At 42.4% G+C, this 26,353-nt stretch overlaps 1 protein-coding gene across 1 annotated transcript in view; it reads right to left on the bottom strand.

Annotated features, from left to right (window-relative positions):
- The window catches only part of AGBL4 (AGBL carboxypeptidase 4), a 1,824,141-nt gene that overhangs the window by 344,378 nt on the left and 1,453,410 nt on the right, over positions 1–26,353 (bottom strand). Inside the window, exon 9 of the mRNA XM_040408812.1 lies at positions 18,880–18,991. Coding sequence (XP_040264746.1) covers positions 18,880–18,991 — 112 coding nt within the window. The remainder of the gene's footprint in view (positions 1–18,879; positions 18,992–26,353) is intronic.

The raw sequence follows: 26,353 nt of genomic DNA, 5'->3' as shown, positions 1-26,353 counted from the left end.
TGACTATAATGGAACTTGGCAGGGACCCGGCTTGTTTCCGGCATTAGCGCCAGGATTCAGCTGGACAAAAACTGCTGCTTGCAGCTATATCTGCCCAGCCAAATCACATTATAGTCAATAGGGCCTGGCGGTGCGCTGCCTTCACTCCTCACATACATCAGTTAGCTTTATGCGCCTTTGACCGTTTCATCAGTCTATCGTTTGTACCTTCTTGGACCACTTTTCTTAGGTACTAACCTCTGCACACAGGGAACAGCCAACAAAACCTGTCCACAATGCTGACTTAAAGGGAACCTGTCATCAACTTTATGCTGATCTCACTGAGGGCAGCATAAAATAGTGACAGAAATGCTGATGTCAGCGGTGTGTGACTCATGAGCTAATAGTAAGTGGTTGCCGAGAACCAGCATCATAATCACTGCAGCCCAGGCCTGGAAAAGAGTCAAATCTACCTGAGAAGAGTCCTGGTTATTCATAATCTCCTGCTCACTCACCCATCTGCTGATGATTGGCAGTTCTCTCCTAGAGAAAATGGGAGAAAACTAGGTATTAGACTGTCAGTCATCAGCAGGTGGGCAGGAGAGCAGGAATTCATGAATAACCAGGACTCTTCTCAGGTGGCCAGGACTCTTTTCCAGGCCCAGTCTGCAATGATTGTGATGTTTGCTCTCGGCAACTACTTACATTTAACTTATAAATGACAGACCGCTGACATCAACTCACCTGTCTCTACTTTATGCTGCTGTTAGTATGGGTAGCATAAAGTTGATGACAGGTTCCCTTTAATTGTTCTCAATTTGAACCCTCTCAAAGCCTCACGGTTCCTTAGAGTACAAACCGGATTCCAAAAAAGTTGGGACACTATACAAATCGTGAATAAAAACTCAATGCAATGATGTGGAGATGGCAACTTCTAATATTTTATTCAGAATAGAACATAAATCACGGAACAAAAGTTTAAACTGAGAAAATGTACCATTTTAAGGGAAAAATATGTTGAATCAGAATTTCATGGTGTCAACAAATCCCCAAAAAGTTGGGACAAGGCCATTTTCACCACTGTGTGGCATCTCCCCTTCTTCTTACAACACTCAACAGACGTCTGGGGACCGAGGAGACCAGTTTCTCAAGTTTAGAAATAGGAATGCTCTCCCATTCTTGTCTAATACAGGCCTCTAACTGTTCAATCGTCTTGAGCCTTCTTTGTTGCACCTTCCTCTTTATGATGCGCCAAATGTTCTCTATAGGTGAAAGATCTGGACTGCAGACTGGCCATTTCAGTACCCGGATCCTTCTCCTACGCAGCCATGATGTTGTGATTGATGCAGAATGTGGTCTGGCATTATCTTGTTGAAAAATGCAGGGTTTTCCCTGAAAGAGATGACGTCTGGATGGGAGCATATGTTGTTCTAGAACCTGAATATATTTTTCTGCATTGATGGTGCCTTTCCAGACATGCAAGCTGCCCATGCCACACGCACTCATGCAACCCCATACCATCAGAGATGCAGGCTTCTGAACTGAGCGTTGATAACAACTTGGGTTGTCCTTGTCCTCTTTGGTCCGGATGACATGGCGTCCCAGATTTCCAAAAGAACTTTGAATCGTGACTCGTCTGACCACAGAACAGTCTTCCATTTTGCCACACTCCATTTTAAATGATCCCTGGACCAGTGAAAACACCTGAGCTTGTGGATCTTGCTTAGAAATGGCTTCTTCTTTGCATTGTAGAGTTTCAGCTGGCAACGGCGGATGGCACGGTGGATTGTGTTCACTGACAATGGTTTCTGGAAGTATTCCTGAGCCCATTCTGTGATTTCCTTTACAGTAGCATTCCTGTTTGTGGTGCAGTGTCGTTTAAGGGCCCGGAGATCACGGGCATCCAGTATGGTTTTACGGCCTTGACCCTTACGCACAGAGATTGTTCCAGATTCTCTGAATCTTCGGATGATGTTATGCACAGTTGATGATGATAGATGCAAAGTCTTTGCAATTTTTCGCTGGGTAACACCTTTCTGATATTGCTCCACTATCTTTCTGCGCGACATTGTGGGAATTGGTGATCCTCTACCCATCTTGGCTTCAGAGAGACACTGCCACTCTGAGAAGCTCTTTTTATACCCAATCATGTTGCCAATTGACCTAATTAGTGTTAATTGGTCTTCCAGCTCATCGTTATTCTTAAATTTACTTTTTCCAGCCTCTTATTGCTACTTGTCCCAACTTTTTTGGGATTTGTTGACACCGTGAAATTTTGAATCAACGTATTTTTCCTTTAAAATGATACATTTACTCGGATTAAACGTTTGATCTGTCATCTACGTTCTATTACAAATAAAATATTGACATTTGCCATCTCCACATCATTGCATTCAGTTTTTATTCACAATTTGTTTAGTGTCCCAACTTTTTTGGAATCCGGTTTGTACAACTACAACCCCAAACCATGCCTGCCCACAGCAACGAACGGCGATGATTTTGCATTAAAATTATGTGGGAATTTGCTACCATGAGGGATGGCGTGCTTTAGTCGTATACGGACAGCCGCACCAGGATTCGCTGTATCCTCAAGCTTACCCATATTTCCAATGGACAAACCTCAACAACTGAGTGTACACTTGCTGCTTAAAGGGGTTGTCTCATCTGAGACAATGGGGGCATATCCTAGCGATATGTCTAATAGGTGCGGGTCCTACAGCTGGGACCCGCACCTATATCGACAATGGAGCGGGCCAAGGTGGTGGCTGGAGGACTCCGATCTAGCCCAAGTGCTTTCCCATAGAAGTGAATGGTAGCACACTGCGCATGACCAGCCACCGATCCCATTAATTTCTAAGGGCCAGATGGAAATAGCCGTGTCAACGCTCGGCTATGTTCGGCGGCCCCATAAAAATGGATGGAAGGTGACTGCGCATGGGCAGCGCTCCCGCCACCACTTTCAGGGCTCTGTTTAGGAGATAGGTGGGGGCATATCATATAGCATATGCCCCCATTGTCTCAGATGAGACAACCCCTTTAATATATCCCACCCCTTGTATCCACATAATCAATGTCATTCACCTGTTTTTAATGTTATGGCTGGTCGGTGTCTATATCCCTCTCGTCAGGAAAACGAGAGGGTTGGAACAATACAAATTAGCTTGTGTCTGGTAACATGTATACAAGCGGTTACTTCAATTTTCATACGCTCTATGGTAGGAAACTGCAGCAGTAAAGAAATCATTATTTACTGAGCAAAGTGACAGTGAGCTGTAAGAATTGAAAATATTTAGTAGCCTCATTTTTATTTGATATGGTGTATAATTATGCTGTCAACTTGCTGAATGAATAAAAGTTTCCCTATGAATAAAAACACAAATATCACAAGTCGGCGTAAATGGGTATTTTATGATGACAATAAAGGGAAAAGTTTAAAAAAATAAATAAATAAAAAAAGCAAAGGCAGAACTTTCCCAATGTAATTACTTGTGAGAATGTTCTCCGAATACACAATTGAGGAGCCGGGTTTGCTCATCTTGGCTGCATTGCGACACAAACTGCACAGGGAAGAGCGGTATAAAGGTTAGTTTCTTGGGTTAAAATTTGTGATGGGAAGATACGCCGAAATTTTGAAAATGATTGTATGGTTTCTACCCAAATCAAATATTCTCCAATTGCCTTGAAAGTTGGTGTATAACACTCTCTGGTCTCCTAGAACTTACATTTTATCTGGAACACGAAAGAGAGAGAGTGAGAATCTTTCTGCCATCAGAAAGAATTCCCTTTTTTTATCCTTTTTGTCAGAAAAACTAATTTGAATATCTTTCCCAAAAAGCCAAGGATATGCAAATTAGCTTCCCTCACAAAAAGGATAAGAAATTTAAGGCTAGGGCTACACGACAACATGTCGCATGACGTACAGGGTACAACTACACTGCAACATGTGTCGTGCGACATATTTTGTAATGCTAGTCTATGGTGGATGGATTTTTTGCGACTGTCATGTCTCAGCCGCAGCATGTCGCATGTCGCAGTGCAACACCATAGACTAGCATTACAAAATATGTCGCGCGACACTGGTGCGACAAAATGTTGCGTGACACATGACGTCGTGTAGCCCTGGCCTAGCCTAATACTTTCTGATATCAGAAAGAATCTCTCTCTCTCTCATTCCCCTGAAAACGAATCACAAAAAATAATTTGGTTCAATAGAGTCCATACTTTTTGAGAAATTCTGGATGAATTTGAAATCAGTAGAATCAACTCACTGCTGTCTAGTTAAAACCCATATTGAAGGGGCAGTGTGTTAAAGGGACAGTTTTCTCTATTTCGATATATGTATGTTTTGATTTGATTTCTCCAGAAATTTTACTGATACTTTTGTGTGTTGTTTATGAAAATTTTACACTGGAATATTTTGATTTGTATCAATAAAATATATATTTTTTTAAATCTCTCGTTTAGACCCATTTTGTGATAATTAAGAAAAAAATTGTCGAATCCATGTTTCGTGCGCCGCTCTTTAGGCCTAACACAGTATATACATTTACATGTCAAACATTGGGGAAAAGGGAAAGCAAGTATAAAGAAAGTAAAATCAGAACTTTCCCAGTAATTACTTACAAGAACGTTCTCCGAATACAAAATGGCTTTGCCCATCTTGGCTGCAGTGTGGCATAAACTCCAAGGGGAAGAGAAGTACAATGTATAAGGGCTTATTCACACAAACGTATTTTCATTCTGTGTCTGTTCCGTTTTTTTTTTTCTTTCACCGTATGTGGAACCATTTATTTCAATGGGTCCGCAAAAAAACGCAAGTTACTCTGTGTGCCTTACATTTCGGCATGTCCGTTCTGCAAAAAAATAGAACATGTCCTATTATTGTCCGCATAACGGACAAGGATAGGACTGTTCTATTAGGGGCCGGCTATCCCGTTCTACAAAATACAGAATGCACACAGACGTCATCTGTATTTTTTTTGCGGATCCGTGTTTTGCGGACCGCAAAATACATATGGTCGTGTGCATGAGCCCTAAAGGTAAATTCCTTGGGTTAAAACTAGAAATGAACATATTTCTTGAAATTCATTTCAGGATCTGATTCGCCAAATTTTTGAAAAAGTGATTTGGGTGCAAATTTATTTCACCTGAATCAATTATGCTCCGGTTTCCCTGAAAGTCGGTATATGACATTCTCTGGTCTCCTGGGACTTATACACTGCTCAGAAAAATAAAGGTAACACAAAAATAACACATCCTAGATCTGAGTTAATTAAATATTCTTCTGAAATACTTTGTTCTATACATAGTTGAATGTGCTGACAACAAAAATAAAAAAATGGAAATCAAATTTTTCAACCCATGGAGGTCTGGATTTGGAGTCACACTCAAAATTAAAGTGGAAAAACACACTACAGGCTGATCCAACTTTGATGTAATGTCCTTAAAACAAGTCAAAATGAGGCTCAGTAGTGTGTGTGGCCTCCACGTGCCTGTATGACCTCCCTACAACGCCTGTGCATGCTCCTGATGAGGTGGCGGACGGTCTCCTGAGGGATCTCCTCCCAGACCTGGACTTAAGCATCTGCCAACTCCTGGACAGTCTGTGGTGCAACGTGACGTTGGTGGATAGAGCGAGACATGATGTCCCAGATGTGCTCAATTGGATTCAGGTCTGGGGAACGGGCGGGCCAGTCCATAGCATCAATGCCTTCGTCTTGCAGGAACTGCTGACACACTCCAGCCACATGAGGTCTAGCATTGTCTTGCATTAGGAGGAACCCAGGGCCAACCGCACCAGCATATGGTCTCACAAGGGGTCTGAGGATCTCATCTCGGTACCTAATGGCAGTCAGGCTACCTCTGGCGAGCCCATGGAGGGCTGTGCGGCCCTCCAAAGAAATGCCACCCCACACCATTACTGACCCAATGCCAAACCGGTCATGCTGGACGATGTTGCAGGCAGCAGAACGTTCTCCACGGTGTCTCCAGACTCTGTCACGTCTGTCACATGTGCTCAGTGTGAACCTGCTTTCATCTGTGAAGAGCACAGGGCGCCAGTGGCGAATTTGCCAATCTTAGTGTTCTCTGGCAAATGCCAAACGTCCTGCACTCTGTTGGGCTGTAAGCACAACCCCCACCTGTGGACGTCGGGCCCTCATATCACCCTCATGGAGTCTGTTTCTGACCGTTTGAGCAGACACATGCACATTTGTGGCCTGCTGGAGGTCATTTTGCAGGGCTCTGGCAGTGCTCCTCCTGTTCCTCCTTGCACAAAGGCGGAGGTAGCGGTCCTGCTGCTGGGCTGTTGCCCTCCTATGGCCTCCTCCACGTCTCCTGATGTACTGGCCTGTCTCCTGGTAGCGCCTCCATGCTCTGGACACTACGCTGACAGACACAGCAAACCTTCTTGCCACAGCTCGCATTGATGTGCCATCCTGGATAAGCTGCACTACCTGAGCCACTTGTGTGGGTTGTAGACTCCGTCTCATGCTACCACTAGAGTGAAAGCACCGCCAGCATTCAAAAGTGACTAAAACATCAGCCAGGAAGCATAGGAACTGAGAAGTGGTCTGTGGTCACCACCTGCAGAACCACTCCTTTATTGGGGGTGTCTTGCTAATTGCCTATAATTTCCACCTGTTGTCTATCCCATTTGCACAACAGCATGTGAAATTGATTGTCACTCAGTGTTGCTTCCTAAGTGGACAGTTTGATTTCACAGAAGTGTGATTGACTTGGAGTTACATTGTGTTGTTTAAGTGTTCCCTTTATTTTTTGGAGCAGTGTATTTTGTTTGGGACACTTACTCCTAAAAATAGCAATGGATCGGGGGAAGAAAGGTATATTTTTAATCAGCTAGGTCAGCCCTACCAGGCATTATGACGGGTTTAATAGGGTTGATCCTGCTGACAGATCCGTTTTAATATGTAATAATAAAAAAAAATTAAAAACCACATGCAGAGAGAGACCTTGAAAAAGCTGAGGATTTGAAATTTCATGTCAATTTGATCAATGGGGTTTTCCATGCTTTAAAAAAATGATGGCTTTTTAATATAGTGGGGGTCCACAGTGGGCAGTCAGCAAAATGAATGGGTAGTAGTGCTCCAGTCCTTTCATCGTCATCTAGCACACTGGCTCATCTGTATGTGAAGTTTTGCCAGATGACACAGCTCATTGGGAATGGCTAACAATGTTTTAGTGCCTCCCCCCCCCCAAAAAAAAAGGTTAGAAAAATGTGCCTGTTTTTTTTTTTCTTCCAAAAACAGCGCCATCCCAGATTACAGGTTGTATGTGGTATTGCAACTTTGCCCCGTCCACTTCAATGGAGCGGAGCTGCAATACTACAGTCGTGGCCAAAAGTTTTGAGAATTACATAAATATTGGAAATGGGAAAAGTTGCTGCTTAAGTTTTTATAATAGCAATTTGCATATTCTCCAGAATGTTATGAAGAGTGATCAGATGAATTGCATAGTCCTTCTTTGCCATGAAAATTAACTTAATCCCAAAAAAAACTTTCCACTGCATTTCATTGCTGTCATTAAAGGACCTGCTGAGATCATTTCAGTAATCGTCTTGTTAACTCAGGTGAGAATGTTGATGAGCACAAGGCTGGAGATCATTATGTCAGGCTGATTGGGTTAAAATGGCAGACTTGACATGTTAAAAGGAGGGTGATGCTTGAAATCATTGTTCTTACATTGTTAACCATGGTGACCTGCAAAGAAACGCGTGCAGTCATCATTGCATTGCATAAAAATGGCTTCACATGCAAGGATATTGTGGCTACTAAGATTGCACCTCAATCAACGATTTATAGGATCATCAAGAACTTCAAGGAAAGAGGTTCAATTCTTGTTAAGAAGGCTTCAGGGTGTCCAAGAAAGTCCAGCAAGCACCAGGATCGTCTCCTAAAGAGGATTCAGCTGCGGGATCGGAGTGCCACCAGTGCAGAGCTTGCTCAGGAATAGCAGCAGGCAGGTGTGAGCGCATCTGCATGCACAGTGAGGCGAAGACTTTTGGAAGATGGCCTGGTGTCAAGATGGCCTGGTGTCAAAAAAAACATCAGGGACAGATTGATCTTCTGCAGAAAGTATGGTGAATGGACTGCTGAGGACTGGGGCAAAGTCATATTCTCCGATGAAGCCTCTTTTCGATTGTTTGGGGCATCTGGAAAAAGGCTTGTCCGGAGAAGAAAATGTGAGCGCTACCATCAGTCCTGTGTCATGCCAACAGTAAAGCATCCTGAGACCATTCATGTGTGGGGTTGCTTCTCATCCAAGGGAGTGGGCTCACTCACAATTTTGCCCAAAAACACAGCCATGAATAAAGAATGGTACCAAAACACCCTCCAACAGCAACTTCTTCCAACAATCCAACAACAGTTTGGTGAAGAACAATGCATTTTCCAGCACGATGGAGCACCGTGCCATAAGGCAAAAGTGATAACTAAGTGGCTCGGAGACCAAAACGTTGACATTTTGGGTCCATGGCCTGGAAACTCCCCAGATCTTAATCCCATTGAGAACTTGTGGTCAATCTTCAAGAGGCGGGTGGACAAACAAAAACCCACTAATTCTGACAAACTCCAAGAAGTGATTATGAAAGAATGGGTTGCTATCAGTCAGGAATTGGCCCAGAAGTTGATTGAGAGCATGCCCAGTTGAATTGCAGAGGTCCTGAAAAAGAAGAGCCAACACTGCAAACACTGACTCTTTGCATAAATGTCATGTAATTGTCGATAAAAGCCTTTGAAACGTATGAAGTGCGTGTAATTATATTTCACTACATCACAGAAACAACTGAAACAAAGATCTAAAAGCAGTTTAGCAGCAAACTTATATAAAAACTAATATTTGTGGCATTCTCAAAACTTTTGGCCACGACTGTAGACATAATCCATGGACAGGTGTAGTGCTGTTTCTAGATGAAAATGTCATAAAAACAGAAAAAAAACTGATTGCAGATTTGCAGTCTTAGGGCTCGTTCACACTAACGTATTTTGCGTTCCGTATACGGGCCGTTTTCTGTATTCCGCATACGGTCCGTATACGGAACCATTCATTCCAAGGGGTCCGCAAAAGATTTGGACAGCACTCTGTGTTGCTCCGTTCCGTGGCCCCGCAAAAATTATCCTGTCCTATTCTTGTCCGTTTTGCGGACAAGAATAGGCATTTCTATAAAAGGCCTCCTGTTCCATTCCGCAAATTGCGGGAAGGCACACGGGCGACATCCGTGTTTTGAGGATCCGCAATTTACAGACTTCAAAAAACGGCACGGTTGTGTGAACGAGCCCTTACTTCATTAGCAATTTGTATTTTTCCACTAGAACCATAATGTTCCAAAGGTTCAGGCTGATTTTCTGGTGGCAGCTGTAGAAATGAGCCTCTATAAAGGCGGTTTGATAGTCAGACAATGAGGAGCGTTCATACCCATGGAGGAACGCCTGTGCTCTCGCAAGTTTATTGCTTTCCTAAGTGACCTTTACTGTCAAATAAGTTCTTTGCAGTTATCCACATTACCTTCAAATGATGCATTTCCCTGCAGTGGGAGAAAATTAATGAAGACTGTGATTTGACAACTTACTAAACTGCCATGTCATTAAAGGACAAACTTACATAAAAAAAACTTACGGAAACTTATTCGCTGCAGGCTTGAAAGCCCAGTTCCATCAAAGGATTAGACTGTTTTCTGGAAATGGTGACATTTGAACGGATTATTCCACATTTATGGATTTTTATGTTAATAGCAATGTATGTAATGGATCCAGAATTGTGATTTTTGATAATTAGACTCCTGCCTGGCTAATGGAATGTCTCTAATATAACTTCTAAAAGGCAAATCTTCCTCCTTCCGAGTATGTGCATGCATAGTATGATATCCTTCACATATTAACGCTCATTTTTCTGAGATTTTCTTTATAGGGGACAGAACGAGGACTTTCCTGACATCTACTTCCACTTTTATTACAGCATTGCTCCTCATGGGCAGAAAAAAGCATATGTATTCTTAGGCTATTCTGATGTTAAAAAGGAGCTGCCCCCTCTCCTGACATGTCTGTTTTAATAGCTACTTGCATCCCCCATGTAATAACAATTCTGGAGCATCCATTCTTATGGCTCTATGTTGTGCCTTTCCTATATTCTTACTTCTAGAAGTTAAGAATGATTTACTAGTAGTTTGTGAGAAAGGTCCAGCTGGGTGTTACCAGTTGAGGGTGGTTCCCTGCACAGTCTGGCACTATCCAATCAATGCTGCCAGACATGTGCAGGGACACCCCCCCCCCCCCCCAACTGATAACGCCCATCTGGACCTTCATCGCAAACTGCTAGTAATTCATTCATAAATTCTAGCAGGAATAATAAAGGAATGACAAAGTATACAGTCATAAGAATAGATGCTCCAGACTTGTTATTACATGGGGGATGCAAGTAATTACTAAAACAGACATGTCAGGAGAGGAGACAGCAACTCTTTATGTAATAATGGTGTACCCAGTATGCCATAAATATCCGATACATGTTGGACCTTCATCCATGCATATCTGACATAGACTGCAGTGGAAAGGGTTGAATACGAGTGTAGCCACCGCTCCATTAAAGGGGTTATCTGATTTCTGACCGGATGTTTTCACCCGTGTGCAGGGAGAAGTAGCAGCGGCAGGGCGGGGACCTGGAACAGCGCCGGGAGCGGGGTAAGTATATTACCTGTGCCGGGTCCCTCACAGGTAATATACTTAACCCCGCTCCCGGTGCTGTTCCTGGTCCCCGCACCGCCGCTGCTACTTCTCCCTGCACACGGATGAAAACATCCGGTGTCGGGGGAGCAGCCAATGGCAGGCGGGGACGGGACGAGCTTCCCTAGCATCGCAGGTGTTCCTGGTGAGGCTCGTCCACTCCTGCCATTGGCTGCTCTGCCCCCCAAACACCGGGTGTTTTCATCCGTGTGCAAGGAGATGCAGCAGCGGCGGTGCAGGGACCAGGAGCGGCGCCGGGAGCGGGGTAAGTATATTACCGGTAAGGGGCCAGGCACATGGGGGGATGTTTCAGAAATCGGATAACCCCTTTAAAGTGGCTATTCCATTATAAATGCAAAAAATAAAAATTAGACATCATACAGAACATGACAATCTCTTTCTAACAAAGCTAGAACCAGCCTTGTACCTCACATGGGTCCACAGATATTGACATTCATTGCTCGGCTAGATTTATATCAAGCTGACAGCTCATGGGGAGTGTCTTTCTGCTGCAGCTAAGGGGGCGTGTCTATGTTCTCCCTATCACAGCTCAGGGGGCGTGTCCATGCTCTCCCTATTACAGCTCAGGAGGCAGTTGAAGGATGAAACTGAGCATGTGCGGCCATCTCAGTGAGCAGGACAAAAAAATAAGAAGACAACAAACAGCAGGTGGCGCTATACAGATACATGTTATAGAAAAACTCAGTGGCTGTGTAAAATTTTTAATTACATGCAATTACAAAAGGATTTAGATTCAGGGGCTGGTTTGAAAACTGTAGAATATTTTTGGTGGGGCAACCCCTTTAAAGTTTATGGAAACTGCAGCATATGCAAAAAGAAGATGACCTACCGTTCTTCATATAGGCAAGGGGTTCCAGAGGTGGGACCCACACTTTTTAGGCATTTGTGGCATATCTTGTGTATATGAAAAAGGAACCCGTCACAATGAAAACTTAGTCCACTATGCAGGTAGCATGTTATAGAGAAGGTTGATATATACCGTAGTTCTATGGGAAAAGATTTAGCATAACTAGTAATTGAGCCACCTAAATTTCTGCTCACTCTGGGCTTAGAAGTCCAGTAGGTGGTGTTTCTGGGGGACTGACTGCTTTCCCTATTGGAGTATGGATTCAGCGATAACTGTCAGTGCAGCGTACTCAAGTTGTGTGCAATAGGTGTTTCTGGGTGATGTAGTGCAATATACACTAACCTGGTACGGCTGACTCTCTGCATAGGCAGGTGATGGTAGAAATTGTTCGTGACGCCAGTGCCAATTAAACGGTGGCACGCCGTTTGCGGATAGCAGGAATAAATGAGGAACACCGTGATCTTAAAACAGAACTCCAACTTTAGTAGGCTTCATAGAGACAATAATGGAATCGCAGTTCCTTGGCATACAGTCGATTTTGCAATACGGTTGATGCAGGCAATTACAGATTTAGCAAGGTGATTACAGAGTGTTGAACACAGGACTTACAGTACAGGAGCTTGCACTCCATTTCTGTCTGATCCTGGAATATAGCAAATCTTCTCCAAGGCCCTATAACCTAAATCTGGCTTTATATCCTTGGTTGTAGCTTTATAAAAGTACCTCCTCTGTTATTCTTAGTACCTCTTGCTTCTCTGCACTTTGCCTCTGTCTCTCTCGGCTTCCTCAGGCTCTTGAGCTAAGATATTCCTGTTTCTGCATATGGGAATTCAGGAGGGAATCTTCTCCTGGACAGCAGGCTTCAGGCCTGGACTTGTCTCTGACATTGTCTAATCTCCTACTGCAGACTACAGACACTAGACTCCGTCTGCCTTTCCCTTCCCTGTCTGGGCCTTATATAAACTAGGGCTCCCTAGCTCCCTCTAATGACTAGAAGCTGGAATGACACCCCTAGCAGGCCTGTACCTGCAAGTGTCATAGTAACAGGGAAACACATAGCATTGCATTACATGACATTTTATAAACCTGACATATAACAACTTCCCCATAATTAGGAGGGACGACAGCACACCAAGTGACACTTTGGTAGTGACGGGCATTACAGTCCCCGTACACTACATCAGTCATTGATAGGATCACCCACTAGACCCCTAAGCATAGAAAAAGCAGAAGTTTAAATGATTAAATTATACATTCATACTTAAATTATAAATTTATACTAAATTAGTTAAGACAAAAATATATCAATCTGCTCAGCTCATTTTGCTCTAAAACATGTTGATTGTATGAATTTTTAACTTGATGGGTCCCTTTATGATAGCAAAAAAACTCTAAATATGTAAAGATCCGTATGTTTATAGAATGATTAGACTTGGGTAAAATTTTGTGGGTAAGAGTTTTGGCTTCATTTTTAATCAACAATAAAGATGGGCTTTGACTTAAGTTCATTAGAATCAGAATTTTTTGTTAAAATTTTAGAATCAATCTGATCATTTTTAGTGAACAACTGAATGGTCTTAAAAGTGAAAATTGCTTCCGAGGCAGAAATAAGTTCAGAGCAGTTGTCACTTCCCTTCCCCCACTTATTTTGGAAGAATATATAGAATGTAGTATATAGTGATGGTACAGGGGTGTAAGAAGTAATCATGGGGCTCTATAGCAAAAAAATTACAAAACATGAAATGGTGCCCTGCTTCAACTAGACATGAAAAGCTTAAAGGGATTCTGTCACCCCCCCTAACCCAAAATCGGATTTTAAAGCAGTCATGCAGCACAGCTTACCTTGAATCGGCTGTGCTCTTCTATCTTGAAATCCGTCCAGTAGTTTATGAGAAAAACAACTTTTATGATTATGTAAATTAGCCCTGAAGGTGCCCAGAGGGGCGTTTTATTCCCCTTAGTGTGCCCAGTAACGCCCCTCTTACAGTGCCCAGAACGTCTTCCTTCCGACTGCCTAACCGCCCACAGCCTCTCATCCCTCTCCTCCCCCTCCCTCATGGCCGAACGAACTCTCGCGCAGGCGCAGTACCCACTGAGGGCTGCGCCAGTGCGATCTGCAGGAGACTGAGGGCAGGAGCTTCATCCTCGTCACTGGGCATGCGCCGAGCCCAGTGACGTCCGATGCTCGCTCTTCCCTCAGTCAGCCTGGGAGGAAGCGCAGAGGATTGCCGATCGGCTGCTGCACCCTGCGTTTTCTCCAGCCTGCCTGCCTGCCAGCAATTTCTTTCCCCACCCTCCCTCCTGGAAACAAATCATTATTACTGGGCTCGGCGCATGCCCAGTGACGAGGATGAAGCTCCTGCCCTCAGTCTCCTGCAGATCGCACTGGCGCAGCCCTCAGTGGGTACTGCGCCTGCGCGAGAGTTCGTTCGGCCGTGAGGAAGGGGGAGGAGAGGGATGAGAGGCTGTGGGCGGTTAGGCAGTCAGAAGGAAGGCGTTTTGGGCACTGTAAGAGGGGCGTTACTGGGCACACTAAGGGGAATAAAACGCCCCTCTGGGCACCTTCAGGGCTAATTTACATAATCATAAAAGTCATTTTTCTCATAAACTACTAGACGGATTACAAGATAGAAGAGCACAGAGCACAGCCGATTCAAGGTAAGCTGTGGAGCATGACTGCTTTAAAATCCGATTTTGGGTTAGGGGAGGTGACAGAATCCCTTTAAGATTATTTTGATCTCCTGTGTCTTTTCTGCTATTGTTCTTCATCGCTTTTCTCACTCTTGGCTTCCATGTCTTTAATCTGTAAATGGAGTTTAACCCATAGTTGTACCAACTATGACTACTACCCTGGTTGTGACACCCATGGGATACTCCATGCTACCCCACAGGAAGACTAGATATATGTATCATTTTACTACACTATACTCGTTGGCACTAATTAATCGATATGTTGCATGGTGGACATTGGGTAATTTGGTTTAGAAGTAATGTGCCCATTGCCAGTCATTACCACAGATCTACTACATGAATGCCATCCATAAATTATGTTCCGAGTCATTAGAATTAAAATTTACATAAATGGGTCCCGTAACCAAGATACCAAGTACAGCAAGTCGAAGAGTTGGCATGTCAATACAGGGTTTGGGGGTACAGTGCCTTTAACATGCTCATCTCCTGCTACAATGGGTTCTCTTTTCTAGTGGAACCTTCCATGAACTTCTATAGAAACATGATGGATCATCCAAAAGCGCTCCACAGTAAATCTTTGTCATCTCCTGTCTGTTACTCAATGTGCGGCTGAATGAAATGTGTGAGTCCCAGCCGCTGTACTGCAAGAGGGAAAGGTCAGAGGCCTGAACTGGGAATTAACCTGACCTTTATGAACACATCCATCACCCAAGCCCCTACATCAGACATCATCGCTCACACCGCAAAGGTCTTCTCACCAATAATCATGGCGAAATATATTTCCAGTCATGTACTTCAATCCCTAGAACGTACTAGCACTTCAGGTGAATCACCCGTCATTGCAGTATAGCCATTTCTTTTCGCTTCATTGTAGGCCAAATTTTTGGAAAATATCCAAAAATTTAAAAAGCTTTTGTTTCCAGCTGAATAAAACATATATATTTTTTAAACTGCTCAGATAGTGTTAAATAATATAAGAAGTAATACTTACCTAACCAATTCCCCAATGCTCAGAGTTGGGCTGGCCCACCAGAGTACCAGAGGATCCTCCGTTGGGACCAGGCTCTAATACCATAGTGTTCCCTAAAGGTCCAGGAGAAACAAAAAACAATTTGGTTGCCTTTTGAGCTAATGATAATCACTTGCCACTAGGGTTCCTTTCTTGGATTCAAAGCCCATTAGACTTTAATGATGATGTAGGAGTTCTACCTGGAAATTGTTGGGTCCAGGAACCCAAGTCCGACACTGCTGAGGGTACTCCTGGCAGCAGGCATGGTATTCATCCAGTTCCCTCCAGTTCTCCAAATCCGGTTGTTAAAATTAACCACGTTACTGGCTGAGTCCCGATCCGGTGCTCTGGTGACAACAGGGCAGCAGGAGATGTTCGCTTCCATTGCTTTGCCCGCCGCTGATAATTTAGCTCCTTAGTTGAGTGGTATGTGTGTGTAGTGTATATATGGTGTATTTATGTATGTGTACCATGTATATGGTGTATTTATGTGTATGTGTGTCGCATATATATGGTGCATGTATATGTATCGTAGATGTGTAACATATCGTGCATGTATATATAGCGTGTCGTGATGCCACGTAGCGTGTCCGCCATTGAGTAGGGAACCTGTTGTTAAAAATTTGAATCCCACCTTTGCCTGGCAGGTCAGAAATTTTCTAAAACAGTAGGACAGTTTAAGCTCTGCCATATACACTATACCCTAGTGCGCCAAAGCTCGATATTATCAAGGTCATTCATGGCACAACATTTCGTGGCTCCATGGGACTATATGGACGCATCTAGGACATTTTTATACTCCTGAGTTTACTGGTACTTGAAGACTATGCTTGATCTTGAGCAACTCAACAGCCTAGAACCAGCCAACTTCTATAAGTATTTCTGAATATCTAGAATAATTGGCAATTATTTTCTGCCAATGCAATGGAAAATAAATAAATATTTTCCATAATATACATGTTTGAAATGTCTGGGGACTGAGCTTCTCAAATCCGGAGAGGTATAATCCTCTCAACCAGAACAGAATCTGCCCTGCGTAGATCATTTAAATCAGCCAGCAAAAAGAAATATGATGTTTCAATCAATCAGTGCCTGGTTAATGATTCAAAGACCTAACTTGTCTTGAACACAAGCTCTCTGGGAATATTACTGAGAATCCATCTCCTTTCAAAAGCTTAAATAGAACTTTATTTCAAACACTCATGAAAAAACTTTAGTCTGGTCTCCCACAAAGCTTAAACGGATGCCCAGAGGGCTCCGTATGTTAAATATTTCGAAGGATTTTCATTTAAGTAACAAGAACCTTTCTTTTTTTTCTAGATGCTTAAAAAAGTTACTGCGTTAATAGGCAGAACAGAAATGTTCAGGATTTGGTTCCTTCCAGGACTGATACAATTTCCAATTTTATAATTTCAGACTCATCCATTTGATGCCGGAGGAGACTGCAGATACATTTTTATGGTCTTTAGTAGAGACGAGCGAAGCTCTCACAACTTCGATTTGGCTGCTTCGGCAAATTTCACAAAGAAATTTGCTTCATGACGAATCACTTTGTCATGAAACGCATTTCTTTGTGAGTAGCGAGTGCAATGACAGGGAGTGGCGATTGCGTTGACCCCCCTTATTGAACCCCTAAGATGCCACGTTCATCGCTGATCGCGGCATCTAAGAAAACCATTGAAGGCTGTCAGGGGTTAATAAAAATAAAAAAAAGTAATTAAAAATACTCACCTTATCCATTTGATCGCAAAGAGTCTGTCACGGCCATCTTGATTGAAGATCCAGCGTGAAATCTTCCGTTGCATGTGGCGACGTCATCATGCTGCCCGGCGCGGTGACGTCATACGTCATTGAACACGAGATTTTAAGCGGGATCTTCAATGAATATGGCCGCGGTGGACTCTTCGCATGTAAATGGTTGAGGTGAGTATGATTTTTTTTTTACCGCCATTTTAGGGAAAATTGATTCGTCACCACGAAGCACGAGGACATTTGGCTTCACTTTGTGAACTTCGATTCGCTCAACACTAGTCTACAGCTGATGAATATGAAGATGTATGAGCAATATTGAAATTACTGGAGGTACCAGCAGAAAGATAATGACAAGTTCTTAAAAAGTTATTATAAAGCACCTGTAACCTCTGACATGTCTGTTTTAGTAACTACTTGTATCCCCCATATCATCTATTCTTATGATCCTTTGATGCTCCATTCCTTTATTGTTCCTGCTAGAAGTTACGAATGAATTGCTAGAAATTTGTAATGAAGGTCCAGATGGGTGCTTCCAGTTGGGGGTGGGTTCTTGTATAGTTTAACACTGTCAGTAACAATTGGATAGTGTGTTAGACTGTGTTGGGACACACTCCCAAGTGGTAGCACCCAGCTGGAACTTCTAGAAGGAATAATAAGGGTATGGCACAACATAGAGTCATAAAAATAGATGCTCCTGAATTGTTATTACACGGGGAAGGAATACAATACAAAGAAATGTCTTATATTTCCAGAAACATTTCTGAACCTACAGTATGCATGGACTATGTCTGTCATTGCAGTTTAGTCTATTTGTTTCAAAGGGGATCTTCCAGGCCTTTGACAATAGTTACATAGTTAATACGGTTGAAAAAAGACATAAGGGTACTTTCCCAGTAGCGTTAGTCTTTTCCGATATTGAAATCCGGTTAAGGGTCTGAATACCGGAAAAAAACGCATCAGTTTTGTCCTAATGCATTCTGAATGGAAAGCAATCAGGATGTCTTCCGTTCCGTCCCTTGTACAGTATTTGACCGGACAAAATACCGCAGCATGCTGCTGTATTTTTTCCGGCCAAAATCCCAGAACAATACCGCACTTGCCAGATCCGGCATTAATTTAAATAGAGATGTATTAATGCCGGATCCGGTACCAAGTGTTCCGGAAATTGCTGCATCGCCGGATACGGTCTTCCGGTCTGCGCATGCTCCGGGCTTTTGATCTTTGAAAAAATGTAAATACCGGATCCGTTATTCTGGATGATACCGGATGAGATGGATCCGGTATATCACCGGATCTGTCTAAAGGATCTGGAAAAAAAAAGCTATCCGTTTGTACGCGGCTTCTAACAACGCTAGTGTGAAAGTACCCTAAGTCCATCAAGTTCAACCAAGGGATATATGGGGACGCGAATCCCAGAAGGAAATGAGATTATTAGACAATGATGGTCTATCCTTAGGATAGGCCGTAAATATCAGATCTGTGGGGGGTCCGACTCGACTGATTGAAGGGATTGCACTTTTTGTGGCAGCTCAGTCCCATTCACTTGAATTAGCCTAAGTGACCCTTGACACGACTGCTTCCAAAAATGCTGAGCTCTGAACAATGAAGGGGGCACAGTACTTGCTGGAGGACCATCGTACCTTCTTTCAAGTGATTATGGGTTGTCGGGAGTCAGCAATGTAATTTTGCTTCCATGGTATCTCCAGTGGTGACTGAGCAGGTGACTATCTATTGATTCAGTACGATTCACCATTTTGACAGTTCGGCACACTCCAGGAATGTTTGCATTTGCATATAAACACAATACACAGCATGCCTACTATATAAATTGCCGTAGAACTTACAGGATTAGTGTGCATCTCTAGGATCAGCTGCTTCACTCCATATAGAGTTGGGTGGGCCCAAGGAGACGGGTCCTGCCAGTGTCTGTTAAGATCAAAACCCATCAGCGAACACCTGTAATAAGATATCACTGGTTTAGGCACTCTTGTATAGTCACTTGTGCAGAATAGAAATCAATTATATTTTGGCTTTGATTGTGCAGTACCCCAGCATATGTTCATATCATGTAAGTTATGTCATTTTATGCTTTGTATACCCTGTTCGCGAATTCGCGAATATTTAGAATATAGTTATATATATTCGGAATTTAGAATATTCAAGTTTTTTTTATTGCGAATTTTTGTAATGCAAATTTTTATTGCAAATTTTTCAATTGCCGAGTAAAAAACATGATTCCTCCCTGCTTCTTGCTTGTGGGCCAATGACTCATTGGCCCACAAGCAAGAAGCAGGGAGGAATCATGACTTTAAATGGGAAAAATTATGAATATTCTAAAAAACTAATATATAGCACTATATCGAATATATTTGTTTTTTCAAATATTCGTAATATTCTAAAACAAGAATATATAGCAATATAGCGAATATTCGGAAAAAAAAGAATATAGAGCAATTTATAGCAATATAGTGCTATAATCTTCTTTGTCTAATAGTTGGAATTTTTTACAAACTATTAAAAAAGAAGATTATAGCACTATATTAGCTAAATTGCTCTACATTCTTATTTTTTTCTCGAATATTGGCTGTATTGCTATATATTCTTGTTTTAGAATATAGAATGTTTTAGAATATTACGAATATTCGAAAAAACTAATATATTCGATATAGTGCTATGACAAGCAAGAAGCAGGGAGGAATCATGTTTTTGCTCGGCAATTAAAAAATTTGCGAGAAAATTTCACATTACGAAAATTCGCATATTACGCGATCATTACCTTGTCGATTTTTCGAGTAAAAAAAATCGTAGAATATAACGAATATTAAAATCTGCGAATATTCGCCGAATATTCTACAAAATATTTGCGAAATATCGCGAATTCGAATATGACTACTGCCGCTCATCACTATACCGTGTATGATTATAAATTGAAGTGATGGAGTTAAACACTGGCACACTGGCTCCTACAGAAAGCTTGGGTGTGGATCCTGCCCCTTGCTCAATCTAGGGAGATCTAGTTTGGAGTTAGCAGAGTTAAGGAACACTTCCATATGCTCCATTCCTCATAGGATTGAACTAAAGCTACAAAGAATCACCTTATCGTCTACTGAAAGAAGCACCTCACCACTTCTATAGTACTCAAGATATTGTGGTATCTAAAGCTAATAGACTTTACTGCTGTGAGGGGAATACTGTACATAACCTGGGCAACCAAACTACAGCCACTATTGCAAAAGTAGTAAAGGTATTGGCAGCCATGGCTTCTGCAGAAAGAGACTTTGGGAACATAGAAAGTAAAGATTACTTTAATCGGATCCATACAAAACCATCTGCGGGACATTTGCACTGAACATTGTTGGAACCGTGTTCGGAGACTGTTGGAAGTACCACAAGTCCTATTTTGCACTATAATATAGAGAAACGTTTATTCAGTTAAATCCGGCCTGGGTACTGACTCGTACATCATACGCCAGCCCTTGTGTAGTGTCCCACTAGGTAAAGGTGGGCACTGCACAAAAGGGGTTAATGTGTTTTTATTACCTGTAATGTTATATGTATGCATTTCTCTGTGTTAGCTGGGTGTCAGGCCTGTCAGGGTGTAGTTTAGCCTCCCAGACGTTAGAGGGAGCTAGAGAGCCCTAGATATATATAGGAAGGCCCAGACAGGGGAGTGGTAGTTCATTCCAGGGGACTAGAGGAGTTACTTCGTCCACCTGAAGCTCCTGAGGCTAGGATTAGCTCAGTAGAGAAACCCCAGTTGCAGGACCAGCACCTCCTGGGAGAAACCTGCAGTTACCCTCAAGCCGAGTAAGGACAATACCAGGTCAGATAAGTACCCTGATGGGCAGAGGTTCTAGAAAGTAAAGCAAGCGCCAATACTGGAGAAAGGATTTATATACCAAGGATTAAAGCCAGCATTTAGGCATCCGGGCCTTGGGATCCAGCCAGCTAGAATAGCTGAAGGGAATAGAGCAGCATTGCACTGCAAAGCATTAACCGTTGTGTCCTCCAAGTATCTTGCATGATTTAATACCTGCCACTATTTAAAGTCTACCTGCTTGTGGAGTATTGTTCAAGGTACTGCATTATCATCACTATCAACTGTAACTGTATGTACAAAGTTGGACTGTGTTCACCAAGTAAAGCAACGTTTGGTTTATCCACTGAGTACTCAGTTATTCCTCCTATAAATCGGTGTGCCACCGTTACAGGCACTGGCGTCACGAATCCAACAGGGACCTTGCCCCAGGCACTAAAAATACCTGTAACATCCAGGGCACCTCATCCACCATCACCGAGTGTGCCCCAGAGGAACTGTGTCTACCTCTCATTCACTGCTGCATGCCTGCCCAGGGTTCTCCAATACAGTGAGCAACCCTCGATTGCCTATAACCGTGACCTCACATCGCAATACCCTGCAGGTCTGGCGTGCTGCACTTGCACATCCTACACGCTCTGTCTTGTATCCATACCTGAGCCCTAACAACTGGTGCCCCAAGGGAAGAAAAGGTGCGCCCTCCTATCACTGTACTGGCCCTAGGGAGCAACGGTGTGAGGAAAGCCATGATAGCCATTCTGCAGCCAGAACCACTACCACCACCTTCTTCTGTTCCAGCTCCCCAAGGGCTTGCTGCAGTTGTCCCATCACATCTGGACAGAACACTCGCTCGTGTGAAAATCAGAAATGATTCCAGAATGTGAAAGAGGTACAAATATTTCCTTTATACTTTCTCTCTGTAAGTTCCACTCCTGGCCGTGGCTTACAAATACTGACGCAAAATACTGACCAAATACTGAAGTGAGAAATTTTTTTTTTTTATAATAATAATAATGCTTTTTTTTTTTTTTTTATTCACCAGGAATATTACTTTTTTAGATTTTTGTCGTTATTGTTTATCATTATTAATAATAATAATAATAATAGTGTTAGTACATAGGAATATTATTATTATTGTTGTTATTATTACTATTATTTGTCACAATTGTATTATTGTTATCTAGCCTTATTATTAGTAGTAGTATTGTCAATATTGATGTTATTACTATTATTTATTATTATTATTAATTTTTTTACCACCCTTTACATTATTATCAGAATTTTATCCATCAGCATTTTAATAATATTTTCTAATCCAGCAGGAACAGCAATATCAGCCTTGATTTAACATTCTAATATCCGACAGAACACACTCTGCCACGTTTTAATATTTAAGTTAACCACGGAGCTTTTTATAAATAGGCTCAATAATCTCTTTCATCTATCAAACAAAATATGGCCGAGACTTTTTCATGGATTTTTTATTTTTTTTTCATTATTTTTCATCTGGTACTCACCATGAAAGCTGTACGTTGGGAGTGTCACTTGACACATTGCTGTAATATATCTAGTGATATTTTTTCATTTGCCAGTTAAGTGGTGTCTTGGAGCTGGAAGACCATGGTTCATGGCTACCATAAAGAGTGTTCTACGGAGCATCTCCTGTGTTTGTGGAGATTCATATCCCATCTTTTATTTTTATAGTAAACATTTTGTCTGATTAGATGCTGTCACCACGTCTAGCAGCCTGGCCCGGTGGAAATAAACAGGAGAAGACCTCTGGATGAATGCGACGCTCTTATTTATGTTTACGGCCGTATAAATCTATAATTACTGGGTCCTGCCTCTATATATTGGAACTGCTATTTAATGACAATAAACTTTTGTTGCCATAGAAATGAGAGCGGAGAAGTTACCTATCATTTTTCACTCCTAGACCTCACACGCGTTGAATTATAGCATTACCATAGTAATTGGCAATTAGTCACCATGAAATAAGCAAAATATATAAAAAATGCATCACATTTTCTCATATGAAATGTAAATTACGGTCACACGCTGGCCAGTTTCTCGATGGTCAAACAAAGACTGAGGAGATGAACAAAAAGAGAGCGGATTAACCCTTTCCTTATTTCCTATCCAGACAGTGACGGCCAAGAAATCCTTTTATCAGGACCAAAAGATGCTTGATCAACAGGGATCATTAAGTAGGTTATGGATACAAGCAGGGCTGGTACTGTCTGAGGGTCCAAAAGCTTAAGTGAACCATGTATAGTTATAGAGGTCTGAGTGACACTTTTCTTCTTTCCCCGTTATAGATACATACTTTTTATGAGTGTATGATGTGCCATTCCATTATCATTCCCATTATAAATAAATTGGCAGCAGTTTGCAATGAAGGTCCAGCTGGGTGTTACCTGTTGAGGGGGGTCCCTGCACAGTCTGACACTATCCAAATAGTTCTTGCGAAGGAACACACCCCAACTGGTAACACCCGGGAGGATCTTTATTGCAAACTGTTAGGCCCCTTTCACACGGGCGTTGCGGGAAAATGTGCGGGTGCGTTGCGGGAACACGCAAATTTTTTCCGCGCGAGTGCAAAACATTGTAATGCGTTTTGCACTCGCGTGAGAAAAATCGCGCGTGTTTGGTACCCAAACCCGAACTTCTTCACAGAAGTTCGGGCTTGGGATCGGGGTTGTGTAGATTGTATTATTTCCCCTTATAACATGGTTATAAGGGAAAATAATAGCATTCTGAATACAGAATGCATAGTAAAATAGCACTGGAGGGGTTAAAAAAATAAATGAATAAATTTAACTCACCTTAGTCCACTTGATCGCGCAGCCCGGCATCTCCTTCTGTCTCCTTTGCTGAACAGGACCTGTGGTGACGTCACTCCGGTCATCACATGATCCATCACATGATCCATCACCATGGTAAAAGATCATGTGATGGATCATGTGATGACCGGAGTGACGTCACCACAGGTCCTGTTCAGCAAAGAAGGAGACAGACGAGATGACGGCAGCGCGAGCAAGTGGATTAAGGTGAGTTAATTAAAATTATTATTATTTTTAACCCCTCCAGCGCTATTTTACTATGCATTCTGTATTCAGAATGCTATTATTTTCCCTTATAACCATGTTATAAGGGGAAATAATAATGATCGGGTCTCCATCCCGATCGTCTCCTAGCAACCGTGCGTGAAAATCGCACCGCATCCGCACTTGCTTGCACGGGGAGCCGGGGAAATCCTCGGTGGGCCCCTGCCTAGTTACAGTCTACATATCATATTAATCAGCAGCGGCAGGCAGCCCCAGCTTTCTGCTGGCAAGCGCCGCTACCTGCCGCTTCAATAGGAATAGCAGAGCTACACAGACATACAGAAGGTGGCGAGATGATCTTGACTGTCACGATCATCTCGCCACTTAATTTGCCCTGCAACGATAGTGGCGCTGACATCTTTCAGTGAGTGGCAGGCCCCACTTCTTGATACTTGTGGTGTGGTGCCTGCGCTTCCTTCTCACTCCCTGCGCTGCACGCACGCTGAGTCCTCACAGAGCCCTGCAGCCCACCCATATTCTGGAGTCTGCAGAATGTGGTTGCATGCTTTTACTTTGCTCCTGAGTGTGCAGACGTACTGGTGGTGTTGCTGTGTCTCCCATGAAACAGAAGCTGTCTGTAACTCAGTGGTATAGATCACAAGCTGCCGCTAGTCCCCCAAGACAGTATAAAATATAGGTAAATCTATAGTTTAATAAAAATATAATTTCACTGCTAGCATGCCCTGTGAAATGCAAATCTTCAGGACCCGCTGGGAGTGGTAGTTTTCCTGCAACATGCTGTAATTTTATATCACAATTATTATTGCATGCTACAATTTTTTTTATAATCATTGCTAAAAGAGTGATACACACTCCAACATACGGTATCAATATAGTACAGATTGACATTTTTTTTTTTGTGGCATTAACCTGTAGGATACCTAGATTTCAAGTTTAAAAAAAATGCAGCTTTCCCATAATAAAGTCATATAAAATTATAAATAACAGAAAAAAAGAAAAACAGACATATACAGTATTAGGTATCGCTGCGTCTGTAACAACCTGCTCTATAAAAATAGGACGCGCTTTATCCCCTCAGGTGAATGCCATAAAAAACTAAATAAAAACAGTGCCAAAACAAAGTCTAATGCCAAGCAATCTAGAAATCGTATGTACTCCCAAAAAATTGCAAGAAAATGGTAACACAAAAAGATATTTTCTTTTCATAAAGGTTTTCACTGTGTAAAGCTTAAAGGGATTGTCTTATTTCAGACAATGGGGGCCATATGGCTTGTGTTATAGATGTGGGTCCCACCTATATCAGTAACGGAGCTCCGCAAGGTGTTTGCTGGAGGGCTCTGGTCTGGCCACCACCAAGTGGTCTCCCCATAGAATTGAATCTAGGTGCGGGTTCCAGCGGTGTGACCCGCACCTTTAAGACAATGGGGACATATCCTAGCGATATGCCCCCATTGTCTGACATAAGACAACCCCTTTAACAGAAATTAAAAAAAAATAGACATATTAGGTATCGCTGTCGTTGTGTAACAACCTGCTCTATAAAAATAGGACATGACCTACAGTCATGTGAAAAAATTAGGACACCCTTTGAAAGCATGTGGTTTTTTGTAACATTTTTAATAAATGGTTATTTCATCTCCGTTTCAACAATACAGAGAGATTAAAGTAATCCAACTAAACAAAGAAAACTGAAGAAAAGTCTTTTCAAGATCTTCTGTAAATGTCATTCTACAAAAATGCCTATTCTAACTGAGGAAAAAGATAGGACACCCTCACATGTATTCCCTCTTAAATTGGCTCAGATCTCACACAGGTATATCACACCAGGTGCACATAATTAGTAGATCGTTACTCTGCATGTTGAATGAGGCTTGCCCTATTTAAACCTCAGACATTTAGTTTGGTGTGCTCCTGACTGTTGAAGTGAGAGTGAGCACCATGGTGAGAGCAAAAGAGCTGTCAGAGGACTTCAGAAAAAAGATTGTAGCAGCCTATGAGTCTGGGAAGGGATTTAAAAAGATCTCAAAAGATTTTGAAATCAGCTATTCCACTGTCCGGAAGATAGTCTACAAGTGGAGGGCTTTCAAAACAACTGCCAACATGCCCAGGACTGGTCGCCCCAGCAAGTTCACCCCAAGAGCAGACCGCAAGATGCTAAAAGAGGTATCCAAAAACCCTAAAGTGTCATCTCGAGAACTACAGCAGGCTCTGGCTACTGTTGATGTAGAAGTACATGCCTCTACAATCAGAAAGAGACTGTACAAGTTTAACTTGCATGGGAGGTGTGCAAGGAGGAAACCTTTGCTTTCCAAGAGAAACATCGAGGCCAGACTGACATTTGCCAGCGATAAAGTTGACAAAGACCAGGACTTCTGGAATAATGTTCTTTGGACAGATGAGTCCAAAATTGAATTATTTGGACACAACAGCAGA

The sequence above is a fragment of the Bufo bufo genome, chromosome 9 (assembly GCF_905171765.1).
Source record: "Bufo bufo chromosome 9, aBufBuf1.1, whole genome shotgun sequence".
Lineage (NCBI taxonomy): Eukaryota > Metazoa > Chordata > Amphibia > Anura > Bufonidae > Bufo > Bufo bufo.
This window is presented reverse-complemented; position numbering and strand designations above follow the sequence as displayed.